At 38.1% G+C, this 20,516-nt stretch overlaps 1 protein-coding gene across 1 annotated transcript in view; it reads right to left on the bottom strand.

The window, feature by feature from the left end:
• The window catches only part of Baz1b (bromodomain adjacent to zinc finger domain 1B), a 58,022-nt gene that overhangs the window by 25,567 nt on the left and 11,939 nt on the right, over positions 1–20,516 (bottom strand). Inside the window, exons 4-9 of the mRNA XM_019206730.2 lie at positions 19,511–19,712; positions 16,347–16,468; positions 13,839–14,036; positions 6,190–7,891; positions 1,244–1,382; positions 564–697 (exon numbers count right to left, since the gene is read on the bottom strand). Coding sequence (XP_019062275.1) covers positions 564–697; positions 1,244–1,382; positions 6,190–7,891; positions 13,839–14,036; positions 16,347–16,468; positions 19,511–19,712 — 2,497 coding nt within the window. The remainder of the gene's footprint in view (positions 1–563; positions 698–1,243; positions 1,383–6,189; positions 7,892–13,838; positions 14,037–16,346; positions 16,469–19,510; positions 19,713–20,516) is intronic.

Below are 20,516 nucleotides of genomic sequence, written 5' to 3' on the forward strand. Positions count from 1 at the left end.
TACATTTTGAAAGTGAAGAAAGAAGACATAGACCTCTGCTTTCTTAGTCCCTAACGTCTTTCTCTCTATGCAGACAGGTCCACCTACCTTACTCACTACACATCTACATAATGTCAACGAAGAAATTTTGCAAATGGAAAAGGTGACACAAGAAAGGGACTCTAATATTCAGCCTATGAGGGCTGGGGATCTAGCTCAGTGGCACCAAGCCTGCCTCACAAGCTCAAGGTCCTGAGTTGGATGTGGAGGGGTGGGCAATGGTGGGAAAACAACACATAGGCAGTAGAAACAGCTATTTTCCCAGGCCAGCAACATGTGGCACTATACTCTCTTGTGATACTGAGCAGGAGCAGCAGGGAGCCAGCAGGACACCCACACAACCATGAGGGGAAACACTCACACTCTCTAGTGTACTACTCTGCTGTGAGCTTCTGGTGTCTGGTAGGTCATGTGTACTCAATCAACTTTTGATATGTACCCTACTTTTAACTTACAATAGGTTAACCAGAACAGAATCCCACTGCCAACTAAAGGAGCATATGTAGCCAATATACTGTACTTACTGCGGGGACAGTAACCCTCACCGAAAGAGTCTGCATGGTCTTTGCGGTGATGATTGAATCGGTAGTCAATGCTGTCATGTGCCCAGCCTTTCTCAATGAATAATCCTGGAACTTCATCTGAGAAGAGCCAGTATCTACAAATCACAATAATGCATTAATAAGATAAAGAATAGATCGGCACTATTACATCATTTTGCTGGGGAAAGGACTATGAAGTATGATAAAGCATTTATAACCATAGCTGACAACTCCTCTCCTTTGCTCAGAATTCCAGACAGATAAAAATAACTTTTAACAGTTTTCTATCTTGAGGTTCTACACAATGCATGCATTTAAAATATATTAGCATTTTAAAAGTACTTCATTTGGAGTAAGTTTCATCTACCACATAAGTTTCATATCTGTGGTCTCTTTAAGGGCTAGAACAAGTCTTTTCTGGGGAGCAGTGCAAGGCCTTGAACATACTAGGCAAGTGTTCTAGTACTGACCTGCATTCCCTGCCAAGGAACATGTCTTAATTATTTAACCCTAGCCACCTGGCATAGTTAATAGTCAATAAATGAGTGATGAGTAATTACATTTTCAAATAGAACCTGAAAATTCAATAGGAAAGTTATTCTTAGTCTCAGAAATCATAACAATAGCCCCACAAAATTAAAAAATTAAATTTAGCAACTTACCTGTTATGGTTTCGATCAGTACCAATGGGAGTCCTACGCATGACTAGTTTTGCCCTAGCAATTCCTTCCTGGAAAGCCTTCTCAGCGGCCGCTTTGTGCTTCCGAATTCGCTCTTCTTCAGCTTCCCGTTCTAGTTTCACTGGCAAAGGTAAAAAAGTAACCCAACATAAAAAAGATGTTCATCAAACCTTAGCTTCCTTCTCTGAATGGTTACAATGACGTGAAGCAGCCAGCTTATATTTGGTCCTCCTATATTCCTTGATTTTACATCAAGTCTTATCCATCACAGCCACTGAATCTACAAAAAGATCAGGATGGAAAAACTAATAAAACAATTATATCAAGATAAAACCAGTAGGGCTGGGGATTTAACTCAGTGGTTTGGTGGCCTGCCTCGCATCGCAACACAAGGACCTGAGTTTGATCCCAGTGCCAAAAAAAAAAAAGATAAAACCAGTAGTGCTGCACCTGCCTCACAAGCACAAGTTCCTAAGTTTGATCCCCAGCACATACACACAAAAAAGGTAGGACTGAGGAATCTGATAGTACTTCTTAAACAGCCTGATGACAAAAGAATTGAGGCTGGGGTACAGGAGCACATGTGAGCAACAATTACTGCAGGGCTGGGGATGTAGCTCGGTGGAAAAGTACTTGCCTGAGTCCTGCTTTACTCCCCAGCACTTAAAAAACTATATTGAATAAATTTTTCTATTATTATTATTCAGCAATGTTACATTAAGAACAGAAAAAAACTTACTCCATTTCTGATTTTTCATTGTGAACATATCCTATTCAGACAGAAATTTCTCTCAACAACAAAAAAGCCCAACAGTATTAGTTTTTAAGTTTCTGTCACAAACTCTGCCACTGTAAGGCACAGAATGCAACTTACAATGCTGGGATTTTAAAACTTTGATCCTTTACTGTTGATTACAGCTACAAAATGGTGAAAATATGCAAAGTGCATCTGGCAACAGATATTACTTTCAAAATTAAGACATAGCCAGGTGTGGTGGCACAAGCCTGAGATCCTATCATTCAGGAGGCTGAGGCAGGAGGATCACTATGAGTTCAAGACCAGCCTAGGCTACACAGTTAGTTCAAGGCCAGCCTGAACTACTAAGCAAAGCTCTGTCACAAAAAAAGACAAAAACAAACATTAGAATCTATGACTTTCAATAGTCTTCTAGAATGATGGACTATGTCTGTAACAGTGGTTATACAGACAACAGCACAAAAGTAATGATGATAAAAGAGTAACAGATAAATTATAATCAAGAAAAAGTGGAGTGGCGCATGACTGCTAATCCCAGCACTCAGGAGGCTGAGGCAAGAGGATCTTCTTGAGTTCAAGGCCAGCTTGAACTACAAAGCGAAACCCTGACTCAAAAAACAAACAAAACCAGTACTAGGGAGGCTGAAGCAGGAAGATCACTGTGAGTTCAAGACCAGCCTGGGCTACATAGCAAGTTCCAGGTCAGTCTCAACTGCATAGTGAGACCCTGTCTCAAACAACCAAAGCAGAAAAAGCTCATTTTCCTAAGACTATAAGCAAGCATAAATCAATTTAGGGTAAATCAAAACAGACCAAATCAGCATTATGGGAGGCTCAGGAAGAAAGACTGCAAGTTTGAGATAAGCCTGGAACATAAAAAGAACCCCTACCCCCATGCCAGGCATGCAGAGGTGGTGACACATGACCATAATCTCTGCACTTGGGATGATGAGGCAGAAGGACCCCAAGTTCCAGCCCATTCTGGACAACTTAGCAAGACTGTCTCAACATAAAAATAAAAAGGGCTGGGATGGAGCTTGGTGGCAGAGTGGCCTGATTTCCCATGGGTGGGGCATGATACCAAATTTAGTTTTCTTGGTTTTTGCTGGTGGTGGTTTTTTGTTGTTTTGTGTTTGAGACAGGGTCTCTCTATGTAGTTCAGAGTGGCACTGAATTCACTATGTAGCCCAGGCTGGCCTTGAACTCACTACAATCCTCCTGCCTCAACCTCTCTGCTGCAGGAATTGCAGGTATGCACCATGATACCAGGCAAAAGAAACATGTTTCCTAATGAAAGAACTTGGAAGAAAGACATACAAATATGGAATTGGAGATGGCAATGAAGAAATCTTGGAAGTTATGATTATGGAATAGGGCCAAGGATTTAGCTCAATGAGTCTACCACCTGTCTCACAAGCATGAGGAACTGAGTTCAATCCCCAGTACCAAAATAAATAAATGATTATGGAATATATGTGACAAAAAAAGTACTGTTTGTACTCTGAAACTGCCAAACATCAACAGAAATTGAACACATCTATATAAATGCAAAGTATTTACAGATCAGATGATGGACTATTTAAAACTGCAATACTCTCAAAATTGATCTATAAAATTAATCCAAAATCTAGAGATTAACACAAGGGAGTTTATCTACCAATTAAAGTTGTTTTATAACCCGATAAGACAATTTAATAATGGGCAAAAGATCTGAATTAGCATTTTTCCAAGGAGATACAAATAGCCAACAGATCATGAAGATGCTTGGCAGTATTAGTCATGGAGGAAATAAAAATCAAAATCACAAACCAGAAAACTCACACCTACTAGGATGGCTATATCCATAAAGATGAATAACAACAAGTATTCGTAAGAGTACAATCAGAATCTTGGAGGTTTTTCAAATGGTTAAATCCCAACTCAGGGATTCTGTTGCTATGTACCCCAAAGAATGAAAACACGTATCTACACAGAACTTTTTAATGTTTATAGCAGTATTGTTCGTATAACAGCCAAAAGCAGAAGCCACCTCAGTGTGTACTGACTGATAAACAACAAACAAAGTAAGGCTAAACATCAGAATATTATTCAGTCCCAAAAAGGAACACATACATGCTATAAAAAGGACAAACTAGGAATCCATTATGGTAACTGGAAATGAAAAGCAACAATTATGAGAGTCCATTTATAAGAAATATCCACAGTGGGTAAATCCACTGAGAAAATACATTGGTGGCTGCCCCCAAAAGGCTGGGTCCAAAAAGAATAAGTAACATCCAGGGCTTTTGGGGGGGTTTCAGAAGTAGAGAGGTGGCCTGGCCTTCTGTATTGTTTTACATGTTACAAATTGGTTAACATGCTCAGAAACATGCTACACGAAAGAACCTTGTCACAAAAAACTACATATTTATCATGATTCCACTTTAGAAAACATGTAGGCAAATTTATAGAGACAGAATATGGACTGGTGGTAATCAATTTAGTAAGACGGGTGGATGAGGTGCTGCTACAGGGTATGGAATTTTTTTTTTTTGGTACCAGGGATTGAACTCAGGACCTTGCACTTTCAAGGCAAGCAGTGGCACCACTGAGATACATCCCCAGCCCTGGAATTTCTTTTTGAGGTGATGAAAATGTTATAAAATTGTTTGTGGGAGCCAGGCATGGTGGTGCACATCTGTAATGCCAGTATTCAGGAGGTTGAAGAAGGGGGACTGACTGCCTCAAGTTTGAAGCCAGCCTACGCTACAAAGCAAGTTCAAGGCTGGACTGGAATACACAGCAAGACCCTGTCTCTCAAAAAAAAAAGTCTGTGGCAATGATTACACAAATTGTGTTACTAATTATATATTATAATTATATAATAACATGTATAATATACATTATATAATACGTATAATTGTACAGTGTGTAAATGTACATATTTGTATATACATGTATTTTTAAGTGTGTCTGGTTTTAGAGACTGAACCCAGGGCTTCATGTATTCTACTAGGCAAGTATGCTACCATGGAGCCACATTCACAGCCCTCTGGAAATATATTTTGAAACACTGAATTATACTCAATAAATGAGTTAACTGTATGACATGAGAATTCATTCTTTTTGTTTGTATTTATTTGAGACCAGGTTTTGCTATGTAGCCCAGGACAGCCTCAAACTCATGACATAGCCAAGACTAGCTCATGGTAATCCTGCCTCACGATCCTGGGTTCTGGGATTACAAGTGTATACTACCACATCCAGTGAGAATTACTTAATAAAATGTTTTACTACTATTAAAGCTCATATTTGATGATATCATCAAAGTCCAAGATTTTAAGTCCTTAATTATTTTTGTCTTTTTTTTTTTTTTTTTTTTATACCAGGGATTGAACTTGGGACCCTGTGCTTGCAAGACAGGTGGCGGCACCACTGAACTAAATCCCCGGCCTTTCAGTTCTTAATTATTAATAAGGTAAAGATTACTACAGGGCCAGGGATTTAGCTCAGTGGCAGTATGTCTGCTGGGCAAGCACAAGGTTCTAAATTTGATCCCTGGTACCAAAAAAACAACAAACAAAAGATTACTACCTAAGCAGATGACTATGCTAGAGGCTTCAAATACTTTGTCTTTCAACTTTTAAGAAACATGAAGAAATAAAGTTGTCCAAAGGAATAAAGCTGAGACACAAGGGATCTACATTCAGGACAGCAATTCTAAAAGTCATCTTTCCAGTATACCTATTTGTAGCTTTGGTCCTTTATTGACACCATCAACAAATTAATTTATCATTAACTGCAAAACTCCATGCTGAACATTTCTCCTAAAAATACCCTAGGACTGGGGCTGTCGTGCACTGGTACAGCACCTACCTAGCATATGCAAGGCCCTGATTGCAATTCTGAGAATCCCCCTATCCCACCCTACCTCCCCACTCCCAAATATATAAAAGAGAGGCTGGGGATTTAGCTCAGTGGTTCTGCCACCTGCCTCACAAGCACAAAGACCTGAGTTCGATCCCTGGTACCTAAATAAATAAATAAATAAATAAATAAATAAATAAGAGTGTTGGACTATTACAAAAACAAGTGACTAGTTATGACAAACACAAGACCCTATCAATACTGTGGTTAAATTCTTTTACTGTCTTCTAAAGTGTTTCCCTTTCCTCTCAGCATGAACTTTTACCTTTCATTTCTCTTTCCTGGATTTCCCGTTTCCTCTTAGCCTGCAGAGCAAGCAGTCTTCTGCTCTTCACAGCACTAATCATGTCTTCAGCTTCCATATCTACTTGGGGCTCAAACTTCACAATTTCTTTTTTCCTATCAGTTTTACCTAACCCATTTTCCTCTCTGCCATTTTCTTTATTTCTGGCTTCCATTTCTTTCCGTTTCTGTTTCTCTGCTCTCTTCTTGTCATTTTCCTCCTTTAACACAGCAAGCCGCTCCTTCCACAATTCTGCAGACATCTGCTGTCTGGTCTCCATGTGATCTTGTACTGAGTACGTCATGAGGATCCGGTGGCAAAGCGCTGTCAAGATTCGCAGTTTCTCCTCTGATGTTAGCTCAAAAAATTCAGAGGTCTCCAGCTTCTCTAAGAACTCATCTTGCACCTCATTGTCCTCGAAGGGTGCTGAATCTTTATTGTCATCTGTGTCTGAACTCTCATTTTCCTCCTGAGCATCAGATCTGCGCAAGCAGAGTCGCACAAGCTCTGAAACAGAATGTAGAGTGAGCGGGATTTCTGACAGCTTCATCCCCAATTCACCATAGTCTTCTGCTATTTCATCTTGTAGTAAGGTCTGTAGTAAGATGACCAACACTCTGTTCAGGTACAAAAAACCACCCTTATCTGCACTCAAGGCTTCCATGAGGGACACAGCAGTAATGGGATACTGAGCATCGGGTAAGAGAAGCCCGGAATAACAGCTCAAGAACTCCACCACCAGGGCCACATCCCCAAAGAGGGTATTGGGAAGCCCTTCAGGGGTATCCACCAATCGAAACGCTGGAAGGTTTCTGCCCGCTAACTCTTGGTCCTCATACCGCTTCTGTTTTTCTAATTTCTCAAGCATTTCTTTCTGCCTCCGTTCTTTGGCTTTTTCCTTTAACTTTTCTTTCAGCTCTTGTCGTTTCTTTTTCAAATATTCTTTCCGCTGCTCTTCAGACATAGAGGCCCACCTCTTTCTATGCTCTAGCAGCTCATAGCGTTTCTGAACAATAGTTCGCAATTCCTCTGGGAGACGAGCTCGATCTTCACTGGAGAGAAGGCGAGCTGTTTTAGAGATAACACAGGAGAGGGCACTCTTCTTGTCTTCTCTGTCTTTGTTTTCTTTGTAATAGGCAATCAGGTGTAGGGCAGCAGGAGGCAGGTGCTTATGAGGTTTATTAGAGGACCGAGGTGTACCCCCAGAATTCCGTGGGGCTCGTGTCATTTTTTGAGTGCCTTTGGCCATATCCAACAAAGTCATCTGCTTCATTTTGGTCTTAGGAGTCTTTAAACCCTTTTTGGGAGATTTAGAATTCCCTGTGGATTTCTGTCCATTCAGGATGCCTTTGCTTCTGCCCTTTGCCTTCAAAGGTTTGTCACTGTGCTTTCCTGCCTTCTTGGCAGCTGGGCCTTTCTTAGGAATGTGAAAGTTAGCGTGGAGCTTATTGGGGGACATCATCTTCATCACTTCTTCCAGATGTTCTTCTGGAGACTTGGAATTCTTTGAGTTCTTCATTTTGAGTGGTGAACCATTCAAAGATTTCTTCAAGTGTACATGACACCATAACTTGGGATTTAGTGGTGAACTCAGAGAAGAATTGTCTGTCTTAGATTTCTTTGAGGGTTTCCTGTCTGGAGATCCAGTATTCTTCCTCTTAGTGGAAGGGTTCAGAGTCATGTACTAGAATTTAAGAATAGGAGCAAAATTAATTTTAGAAACTCATTTAAAGAAGCAATATTTAATTATTTTAAAGGCCCTCTTCCCCAGATATTTAAAGTTATACATTCGTTTCTCTTCATAGACACTACATCCCCACTTAGGAAAAAAAAAAAAAGACATGTTAGCTGTTTTGTGCTATATCAATACAAAATTCTCGATACCCAGACTGAAAAGTCTACAATACTGAGTGGTAGGGTGTTTGTCTAGCATGTGGAGGCCTTGGGTTCAATGGGGTGGGGATGCTCTTAAAACAGGGCTGGATTTTTATATTTAAGCCTTCATTGCTCAGTGCAAACACCTAGGGCTCATTCCCCAAACTGCAGGGGGGCGGGTACCACCACCACCTATGATTTTAATGTTTTAAAGAATATAGTTACAAAGGAAAAAAGTTGGCAGCTAAAACCAGATAACCTTTAGGATATTTGACTTACTACCAAAGGCAGCTATGCACATGGGTGGCATGCAGAAACTCCGGGTGTTAAACAGACAGGACTAACTTGAGAAAATTCATAGAGGTAGTTGGTAGGACAAGCTAATGTAAGATGGAACTGCAGGCAAACAAACAGCTAGAGACTACAGAGTATGAAAAGATAAGCCCCTTAAAAAGACAACAGGGAAGTAGCTACGGCAAAGGAATCTCAGATAACACAGAAGAGCACCTATGCTCTTGGTTAGGAGTAAAGCAAATCAGTTTAGTGAAACTTTACAGGCTATGCTACAATGCCAACAAAGATCGAAACATTGAGGACAGAAATATAAGAGAAACAACATAAAAAGTAGAAAAATAGTCTGCACTGGTGAGTAGGCTATAATTAAGCAATCCTTCTTCTGGCCAAGTTCTCAAACTTTAAAAGCAAAATTGCCTGTTAAGAATTCCAAGTGTCGGGCTGGGGATTCAGCTCAGTGGTGCCACCTTCCTCACAAGCACAAGGTCCTAAGTTTGATCCCCTGTACCAAAAAGAAAAAGCAAGTATCCTGCCAGGGATTTAGCTCAGTGGTGCCACCACCTGCCTCACAAGTGCAAGGTCCCAAATTTGATCCCCAGTACAAAAAAAAAAAGACTTACAAGTATCTAATTATTACTCCTTTAGCTGACTACTGTGTGTCCTTTTATCTTCTCCCAGTACTGGGAATTGAACCTAAATCCTTTGCATTGAATCATCTTTATTCTGAGACAGGGTCTTGATAAGGTGCAGTGGCTGGGATTGAATTTTGGGATTTTCCTGCCTCAGCCTCCCAGAATACTTAGACATGTTCCTCCACGGCCAGCTTAGCTGACTGGTTTTGTTGTATGATTAAACCAAGATGTTTGGTTCCCCAATGAAGGCTGACAAAAAGGTTTTAGCTCTTTACAAAACATCAACTCCAAGCACAACTCCAAAGATCCTTTTCTGCAATACAGTATTTCCTGGTTCTAGTGTCCTGCATTTTCCTAAATTTCAAAATGACTTCTCATGGACAACAGTACTATCAGTACCTCAAAGAAAACAGTATTTCAGGGGCCGGGGATTTAGCTCAGTGGTGCCACCGCCTGCCTCACAAGCACAAGGACCAGAGTTCGATCCCCAGTACCAAAAAAAAAAAAAAAAAAAAAAAGAAAACAGTATTTCAAAGACTATCTATGAATCACTAACAAAAAACAAGTATGTGCTTCCAACTAGCCTTGGAAAATCTTCACAGTAGAAATATGCTCAGAACAGATTATATACCTTCAGTTTATCCTGAAATAAAATTTATCACTAAAAAGACCAAATGCAAGACTGAGTTTCATTTTAGCATTTAAAATAGGTACTTTTGATAATTAAATCTGTAAATTGCAGGGACATTTTGTAATTAATTATATTTCTACTTTAAAAATTCAAATTTAGATTATGAAGAAATGACATAAAGTGAATGGCTTGGCTGTAAGAGGGTCCAGCCATCCACTTTTATTTATATGGGGCATGTGTGTGTGTTTTGCCAAACCACACTGTATAATTTTATTTTTCTGAAAAATGAAAGAAATTAACTCACCCAACCCCCTCCCAACAGGCCGGCTCCGCTCCCCGCAAGAGCAGTCCTTCAGTAACTGGATCATCTCAGCATGGGGCATGCTGGGTAGTCACAGCCAAATGGGAGCCGGCATGGCTGGACTCAGGGGGATCTGAAAAAGTATAAAACCACTTATGTGCTAAGGGCCTCCCCTATCCACCACTCAGTACAATTAATCCACTAGACTGGTGTATAGGGGGGAGAAAAGAATGGCTATCCAAATTAACAGCATTAAAATTTTTTGGCAAAAGCCCTTCAGTAGTCATCAAATAGGTAAAAACTTTTACTAATTTTTTAGCAGCATGGGAAGCCTAGAGAAAAAGAGTAAAAAGGAAGAAAATTTTTTACAGTTCAGATGCTGAATTGAACTTAATAATAAACAGTAGAATCTGTTGGGCAATTTATGTTGTCTCACTTCATTCTTGACGTTCACTTAAGGTCACATGCCAGGGAAATATCCACATGAATTTACCACAATCCCTTTATTTCTTTATCAGAAATATCTTTATGACTGTAACAGAAAATTTGTTGAATGTGCTACTGGAAAGTACTTTTAAAGTGGTTTGAATACTATGTGAAATTGGTTATTAGGACAAGGATTGTACTTTTAAATGTGTATCACTGGCAATGAGAAAATTATATCATGTCACCTGATTTAATCCTTTAAGAATGTATCAATTTTGCAGTATTTCTACTAAAAAAAACCTGAATCTAATCATGAGAAAATGAACCCATTCTACAAAATAAATGGTCTTTATTATTTTTAAATGCCCAGGTTTTAGTGGGGAAAAGTGGCAATCCCAGAACTCAGGAGATAGAAGCAGGAAGAACACAAGCATGAGGCCATTCTGGGCTACACAGTAAGTTTGAGACAAGCTAAGGCTACTCATCCAGATTCTGTCTCAAAAAAAAAAAAAGTCAAGGTTTTAAAAGACAGAAAAACTAAGGAACTGTTCCAGATTAAGAGAGACCAAAGAGCCAAATAGAAAGTTAACTCATAAATGAGAACCAAGACCTGTCATGTAAAGGTACAAGAGCCCAACAGTGAATGTAACTGTACTGTATACCTAAAATGTACCAATAAACTCAATGAGAGAGAGAGAGAGAGAGAAAAAAAGTAAGTTAACTCATGATACCACATTGGACCCTACTATAATCAAAACAAACTTTTGGATAAAAGGAGATAACTGGAAAACAGAAAAATGTGAGTTGGAACTATAGATTAGGTTAGTGATAACCTACTTAGAGCTTTCAGTAACAGTAGCCAGTTGTAAGATGTGTGTCACAGATTTGCTATCAATGCATTAGGTGATAGTACTGATTCTATGTTAATTTCCTATTTTTGATAACTATATCATTTAGGAAATGTTCTTCTATTTAAGAAATGCATATTCAAGTGTTTTCTAAAAGGGCATTCTGACTTATAACTCACTAAGTTATGGGAAAGGTTGACATCTGAGGAAATCTATTGAAGTGCACATACAAATTCTAGAATAGTATTTTGCAAAATCTTCTGTATGAAATTACTTCAAAATAAATGTTTTTTAAATGAATTAAGAACAGTGATAAATTAGGCCAAAAATGTTCAAGCTTCTAAATGTCTTAAAAACTATTATTTTCTTCTTATATCTTTGCCGAAAAAGACTTCCCTACTAGAATCTTTCATTCCAAAACCACACTTCAAACATTAAGCAGAGACTACTAGGGCTGCTATATAAGGTAAGAGGAAAATGGGCTACTAAAATGTAAGATTTCAATTCAGATATTAGACAACATTCTTATAAAATTGCCTTGTAAATCATTTCTCTTAAGTCATTAGGCCTACAAAAAATTATGCTATCCTTATAATCCAACTGTCAGTGGCTTTCTTTTCCCTCAAAAACATGGAAATTCTTCAAGAAATAAATTAAACAGCCAGGCATGGTGGGGCACACCTGTAACTCCAGCTACTCAAGAGGTTAAGGTGTGAGGACACCAAGTTTGAGGCCGGCCTGGGTAGCTGACCAAGACCCTATCTCAAAATGGTATTTAAGAGCTGGGGCTTTAGCTCAGCAGCACCACACCTGCCTTGCAAGCACAAGGTCCTGAGTTTGATCCCTGGTTCCAAAAAACGAAATTTTAAAAGGGCTGGGGATGCAGCTCAGAACTCTCTGTATATGAAAGATACACAGAGACAGACATATACACAGAGACACATAAATTAAACAATATGTATCTATTAAAAGCCAAATGTAGTACACCAAATTTACAAGATTAAAAAATAAGACAGTTCTTATTCTCAAGTAATTTATATTCTACAAAGGGTTTTTTTACGAGAGAAAAATACACCCTCATCATTATCACAATAGGCTACTTAGGTAACAATGCAAAATCACTGCATTTCTAGGTAATTTTCCACCTTTCCACTATGCCTTTCTACCCATCAGTTGCTAAGAACTTGCTTCCTCTCTCCTGGCCTTGGCTCCCTCCACAGTAACAATATTTATTTATTTGTTTGTTTATCTATCTTTTTTGGAGGGGAGGTACCAGGGATGGAACTCGGGTCCTTGCACTTGTGAGGCAGGCTGCGGAACCACTGAGCTAAATCCCCAACCCCATAGCAACAGTATTTAAAGGCCTGGCAAAACATTAAATTCTGGGCCAGGGATTTAGCTCAGTGGTTTCAGTGAGTGCCTGCCTCCCAAGAGCAAGGTCCTAAGTTTGGTTCCCAGTACAAAAACAAAACAAAACAAAACAACCCAAAACATTAAATTATACAAAAACAAAAGAGAAAACAAAATATTCCATGCCCCTAAGAACAGTAAGTCCTATATGATCACTTGAATCCTCAATGTTAAAGTACTGTTTCATGGTGTACCTGTCTGTTCCCTCCACTATGTTCTACTAGCAATGCTGGCACACTGCTGATGAACTAGGTTAGTGGTGGTGAACTTACGACACATGTTATTTTTCTTTTAAGATGAAAAGACGTTCTTATATATGACTTTTTATTCCTAAACTAAAACCTCAGTAATATTCAGGTTTAACTGCAGTGTTGGCATTTTGCGATAGTTAAGTGCGTTTTGGACTGCAGTTTAGGCACTCACTCAAAGGTTTGCTTGCCATCACTGATCTAGGTGAACATATACAAATAACAATACAGAGAAAAGTCAAAGGTCCTTTAAGGAAACTAATTTTACAAAAAAGAAAAGCAGCTTATATGCAAAATATTAAGAAACAAACAATGAAATGTCAAATAGCGTTGGGGAATAAGAAATTGTTTACAACTTCATAAAAATGCTCTCAAGATTACAAGAGATGATTCAAGGGGGGAAAAATCGTGCTAAGCACACAAAAGGTAGGTTTCCACATGTCATACAAAGCAATACATAATCCAAGTTTTTTTTCAAGGCTAGTATATTTAATCATGTTATCTGATATATAAAGTCAATTTTTAAAATTTACATGCATATAGTTTTTAAAATTATGGAAACAGAAAAGAACAAGATGGGTGTGTGGGCACATACTTGTAATCCCATCATTCTAGGAAGCTGAGACAAGAAGATTACAAATTCAAGCCTAACCTACACAATTATTTAGACCCTGACTCAACATAAAATACACGGGCTGGGGATGTAGCTCAGTGCAAAGGTTTGGCGTTCAATCCCCAGTATCTCAAAAATAAATATATCAAACTAGGAGCTATTTATTCAGTGTGACCTCTCACCTTTAGTCATACAATTACAACCTATATAAAACAAGTATCTAAAACTTTTAAAATTTATTATCCAATGTTTAAATTCAAAATCTGTTATGAGTCTAGTCCTACTAGAGCCACCAGAGAAAATAAACTCAATAGAGGTCTACTCTACTTTTCAAATATTAACAGTAACCTTACCTTATATGGATCCAGTAAAAAATCACTGAATTTGCTAGGCAGGGAATACTTCTTTACCAACTCATCTTCCACAACCCAAGGTGCATTCTCACCAGCACCAGCACGTAAGGCGTTGTGCCGTATAAAATACCGCAGTATCTCCTTATTTGGTGGGCGCTCTGTACGAATCAAGCTGTCTGCTGGCACATTGCTGATGATCTAGTGAGATAAGAAGCAGTAACTCACCACTGAGATAAGCAGTTGAGCAATGAGAACCAAAACTTAGAGCCACTCCAAAAAATTCACAATTCCATTTATAAAACAGGGGTCTAAATTAGAAGGAAGAATAATTTCAGACCCACAATATAAACTTAAAGATATCCTTAGGCAACTTATTGATATGCCCTAAAATGTGTATACCCTTTGAACCGAAATTCTATACTTATGAATTTTTCTTAGAAAGTAAATGAATAGTCATCTCATTAGAAAAAAAGATAGTTGAACGAGGGATTACCTATACATCCACTGATAAGAGATTCACTTAAAAAATTAAAATATATAAACGTACAATGCTATTAAACTGCAACTGTTTGGGCCTTAAAACAAACTCGATGATTTATAAGAAGTTCTGGCCACAGAGCTTAGGTATCTATAGGTTTAATATAGATTGGTGACTACTGCACACACTACAATCTGAGAATATTATTTTGGAAGAAAATTTAATGACACAACAGATACTTACCACATAAAACCAAGTTACAAAATAATACCCACGCAATATACTCCTATTTAAAAGTCACTTAGGAGCCGGGGATTTAGCTCAGTGGCGCCATGCTTGCCTGGCAATTGCAAGGTCCTGTGTTTGATTTCCAGGACAGAAAAAAAAAAAGTCACTTAGACCTAACCACCCTTAACCAGATCTACACTCATCAAATATGTATCATCTCTGTGGGAGATTAGAGAAAATTTATTTTTTATTTGCATTTTCTATCTCCTATAACCATTTTTTTTTTTTTTTTGAGACAGGGTCTCACTATGTGGTTGAGACTGACCTGGAACTCACGATGTAGCCCAGGCTGGTCTCAAACTCACAGCGATCTTCCTGCCTTAGCCTCCCAAATGCTGGGATTACAGGCGTGCGCCACCACGCCCGGCTCCTACAACCAATTTTTACTACCCATAAGGAAACGCTGAATGAGAGGTAAGCAACTTGATGAAAAATTGTATTTAAAATCTAATTTTCAAACCTAAGAAATACCAACAGCCAGGTGTGGTAGCACACCCCTAAATCCAGCACTTGGGAGGCTGAAGCAGGAGGATCTAGGATTTGAGCTTAACCCGGGCAACTTATCTGACCCTGTTTCAAAATAAAAATTTAAAGGGGGTGGGGCTTTAGCTCAGTGCAAAGGCCCTGGGTTCAATGCCTAGTAACAAAACACACAAAAGCCCAATTGTGTAAATGATAATGTGAAATAGGAAGAAAAGGGCTAAAGGAGTAGGGCAAGTGGGAAATGTAGGGGAAAGGACATAAGGGAAAAGAAAAAAATATCAGGAAAGGAGGAAATGGAAACAGAGTTTTTGAAAATAGGGAAGGGTGGAGGGGGTAAAGGGAGGAAAGGGGTATGGGAAAAAAATGAGAACCAAGATCTGTCATGTAAAGGTACAAGATCCCCAAGTTTGATCCCTGCTACAAAAAAAAGACAAAGGAACTGTCTTCCATATCCTGTCCCTTAGCCCACCTCTTTCTAGCTATAAAAACCGTTTCTAGTCATAACTCTGCACAAACATCTGCAATAAGCTGTATTTCCTAAATAAAGACATAATGAAACAGACACATTATTTTATATACCACTAAGAAAAACATTCTTGCCAACAATTTTAAAATACTTCCTGATTCTGAAAATATTTAAAACTAAAAAACTAGGGCTGGGCATGCAGCTCACTGGCAGAGCAGTTACCTACCATGAGAAGACCCTGGATTTGACCTCTAGCCATAAAAAACACAAATTATTTCTAAGCATTTTAGGACCAAGAAAATACATAGCACTATTTTAAGAATATCTACTATTGTAGGTTATTAGCTGGTAGTTTTATAAGACTCTTTGTAAAACAGTAATTATACTTAACTTCTGAGTTTAATTATATTAAACTGTTCTACTTTTAAATGGGAAAAGGTATTTCCTTGGGAAATCTGTAACTACTAAGAACAGATTCTTATTTTTTAACTGAGTTAGAAGCTCAACTATAGAATTATTGCTGCCTTTTAATATTTCCAATAAAGAAAGGGGCTAGGTGTAGTGGAAAATGCCTGTAATCCCAGCACTCTGGAAGCTGAGGCAGGAACATCATGAATTCAAGGCCAGGCTGAATTACATCAAGAGATTCTATCTCCAAAAAAAAAAAAAATACTGAGACTAAAAAAATTTGTTGTATATTTATTTTCTTTAGAATATTATCTCCAAGAAAACCAACCCTATGTATTTTCTTGAACATTTATCATATATAAAAGATTTAGTGTAAATTACTAACCTTGTCTTCATTTTGTAGTTTCACATCGTATTTGTGTGGCAGAAATTTTGGAGGTGCCCATTTCCTTTCTCCTTTTTTTAATGAAGTAGGAAGTTTTCGTGGTGATCTACGTGCTCGGTCATCTAATAAAATCAATAGAAATTTAGTGAAAAAATAATAATTCATTTAATTCTATTCACTCATTCATGAATAAACTCACTGAATACACACTCTGCACCAGGTTCTGGGTGACACACCCCAAAGATGAATCAAATTTTTCACTTCAAGGAGCTAAATAAAATCTATGGGGAGTAATAAGTAAATAATTAGAATCCCACAAGATAAATACTATAATATAGTTGGAAAACAAAAATGCTAAAAAGACAAATGCAGTGGTCCATAAAACTCAGCTATACAGGAGGTGGACAAGAGGATCATGAGTTCAAAGCCAGCCCATGCAACATGGTGAGGTCTTTCCTGTCTCTAAACAAAACCAAAACCAAAAATAACTAGAAGAGTACAGAGAAGGAATACTTGGTCTAGAGATGGAAGCATGAACATGTAAATAGAGCGTTAACTTGCTCAGAGACTATAAAGGCATGAGCTAGGAGTGAGCATAGTATAGTAAAAAATCAAGAAGGTGAGCTATACCCAGGTTATACAAGACCTCATATGTAAAGAGGCTAAGTTTGCCCTGTGAATACCAGACAACTGAAGGAGGATTTTTAGCCTGATTAATAAGATGCACATTTTGGCGGGGGGAAAACCTAAGAAAAAGAAAATCTGGGTGTAGGGGCACATGCCTGTAATCCCAGTACTTGGGAGGAGGCTGAGGCAGGAGGACTGCTGTGAGTTCAAGGCCACCCTCGACTATATATAGTAAGATCCTATCTCAAAAAACTGAAAAAAAATATTAATTTCAACAGAAGGTGAATAAAATGAGGTGAGACTGAAAATAAAGAAATACACAAGGTTAACACCTGAATTAATTGTGAGCATGACTGAGATACAACAGTATGCAGGTTGAAAAATAAAAAGACATAACACTTTAGGGGAAAAAAATCCAAAGAATGGCAAGAAAATAAGGAGGTAAAGAACCAGAACAATGAACTCGGAGAACTAGAAGACAGTATATAAGGTCAGGTAAACATAGCCAGGCATGGTGGCACATGCTTGTGATCCCAAGCACTCTGGGAGGCACAGGTAAGAAGATGGCATATTTGAGATCAACCTGGGCAACTTCGTGAAACTGTCTCAAAATATATATGGGGGAGCCTGGGAGATTTAGCTCAGTGGTTTGGCTGCCTGCCTTGCAAGTGCAAGGAACCTAATTTGATCCCCAGTACCAAGGGGAAAAAAAAAAATCACACACACACATGGGGGGGAGCATGCTAGGAAATAGCTCAGTGCAAAGGCTGAGTTCAATTCTCGGTACCACAAATAATAAAGTAAAAGATATGAGAGTAAATACCATGTTAAATATAACAGAAAACCATGCTAAGAAGAAATCTTTAGATATGGCAATCAGATCACCTATAACATGATAAGGAACTGTTTCAGGTATGAAGAGGCAGAAGTGTGACCACAACATAAGGAATACATCAATGGTCAATAACTAGAAATAACATTCTCAAGAACCTCACACACCCCTTTAATCCCAGCTTGTTGGAATATACATCAGCTTTATACCTAATGTAAAGCTCACATGTGTATTCCAACAATCTGATTCTAGAAGAGAAATGTTAGAAGCTGCATTATCAGCCAACTCCTAAAAATTTAAGAACCTCAGGAAATTGTAAGTAACATCCAAAAGTTGTAAAACTTCAGTATCAAAAAGGAAGACAGAGAGCCGGGCATGGTGGCGCACGCCTGTAATCCCAACACTGGGGAGGTTGAGGCAGGAGGATCACTATGAGTTCGAGACCAGCCTGGTGAGTTCCAGGTCAGTGTCAACTACATAGTGAGACCCTGTCTCTAAAAAAAAAAGGAAGACAGAAATTAGAAAGCGCAGATAGTAGCATTCATAATACAGGGCAGAAAAACTAAAGGATCAATAACTAGGGCTGCCTAGCTCAACTACTGTCTCAGAAGTTTTCTTTAGACTATGATAAGAAGTCCCTCAAAACCATCTGGCACACATCTGAAACATCTGGAGACATAAAACAGAATGGATGAGACAACATGACATTCTGGTTAACGTCTATCTAGTCCAGAGTCCCCAACAGATAAATAATGAAGTAAAGCATTTGGTTCTCTAACAGCCAGATTAATACATACCAAACACACTGTGAACTCATTCTGAGAGACAAAAATTAACTTTCTTATTTATACAGTTTGTTTTTTTTAAAGGAAAGCCTCAAAACTCAAATACTTTTTCTAGTGGGCTATGTTTAACTTCTTCAATTTTCAAAACATTATTGTTAAGCGTATCTAAATCCCTAGGAATTTTTAGACATTACAATTTCAGAATTCTAGCAGCGCTATCTGGGAGACTCAGACTCCACAAAATACAAGTATCTGAATCACCACACCAGCTTGCATGAGGAACAGTAGGGATTAGCATAATTTCTGTCCTACCATGATCATGCCACTCTACACATACAGACATATTTGCAACTTTAAGAGTAACAGAGGAATGTATAGTTCAGCTACTTGGGAGGAAGCTGAGGCAAGAGGATCACAAGTTTGAGGCCAGCCTGGGAAACTTATCAAGACCCTGTTTCAAAATAAAAAGGAGTGAGAAAGCAATCCAGTGGTAGAATGTTCCTGGGTTTGATCACCAGTATTGCAAAAAATAAATTTAAAAGGGCTGGAGATGTAGCTCAGTGATAGAATGCCAAGTGGAAGGCCCTGAGCTCAACTTCTAACACCACAAAAGAAAGGGAAAAAAAAAAAGAAAAAGAAAGAAAAAACTTCCTTTACTATCTTGAATAATTAGCAATGAGCACACATATTTCTAAACAACTAGAAGAAATAACTTCCCAATATCCCAATTACATAGGGATATTTAAGTCATAATTCACTTTGTGGACATTTTAGCTGTTTTAAATAAAAAATGAACAAAATTGTGTCTATACAAAAACTTAATTACACATTAAGTTACTGAGAACTCTAAGATTTGTGTTTAAGAAAATAAAAAGGGCCTCTCCTCCTAACTCACTCAAGAAAGCTAGCATCATACATACTAATAATCTCTCTCCTTCCTTCATCTTCTTTTACTACTGCCTCCTTCTTCTGATGGTCCTGAGCCATCTGACTGGAATTCTCCTTGTCACTGGATGGAGAATCACAGGCACCATCAGATTTCTTCTCAGTGGCCTCTTCATCTACTTTCTCCAAAGGATGAATCTTCACTATCTTCACCTTCAGCATTTTTTCTTTTCCAACCTATAAAGGAGACAGAAAAGAAAATCAGAGGTATTTAATAATTAGAAATTTAACAATACTTAGTATATCTGATTCAGTATACTGTCCTCCTCACCTACCTAACCAAAATCCATTAATATTCAAACACAGTGAACTTTATTTCTCAGGATTCTAGGCCGAAGTGTTATCTTTAAAAATAAAATGATCAGGGCCAGGCATTTAGCTCAGTGGTGCCACCACCTGCTTCGCAAGTGCAAAGTCCCAAGTTTGATCTCCAGTACCAAAAATAAACAAAATAAAATGATCATAATCTAGTTCATAATCTATGTTCCAATGTACAAGGCCAAAGGACAATCACTGTACTAGCCTAAAATATGCATACAAACTTGTATTTTTTAAAAAACTCAATAATATATTGATATCTAATTGAGAACTCATTTGTTGAAAGATTCCTTTTCCACTTAATTACCTTTCCATGTCTACTGAAGATCAGTTGTGCTTGTCTACTTCTGCATGCTAGCCAGCTCCACTGATCTATTTAACACAGAAACTTCAAATTAAGGTTTGAATTAGGTATTCTTAGGCCTTTAACTTTGGTGATCTTTTTCAAAGTTGCTTTGACTGGGTTCTTTGAATTTCTACGTGAATTTTATAAGTAGCTCAGCAATCCTTACAGAGACTTTAATGCAACTTTATTAAGTCTATACATTATTTCAGAAGAAATGACTCTTCAATGAGCTGTCTGACCCATGAACAAAGTATAACTCTCCATTCATTTAATTCATCTTTAATTCTTAGCTCTTTTTTTTTTTTTTTTTTTTTTTT

This window comes from Fukomys damarensis, unplaced genomic scaffold, assembly GCF_012274545.1.
Source record: "Fukomys damarensis isolate Sample0158 unplaced genomic scaffold, DMR_v1.0_HiC HiC_scaffold_17, whole genome shotgun sequence".
Classification (NCBI taxonomy): Eukaryota; Metazoa; Chordata; class Mammalia; order Rodentia; family Bathyergidae; genus Fukomys; species Fukomys damarensis.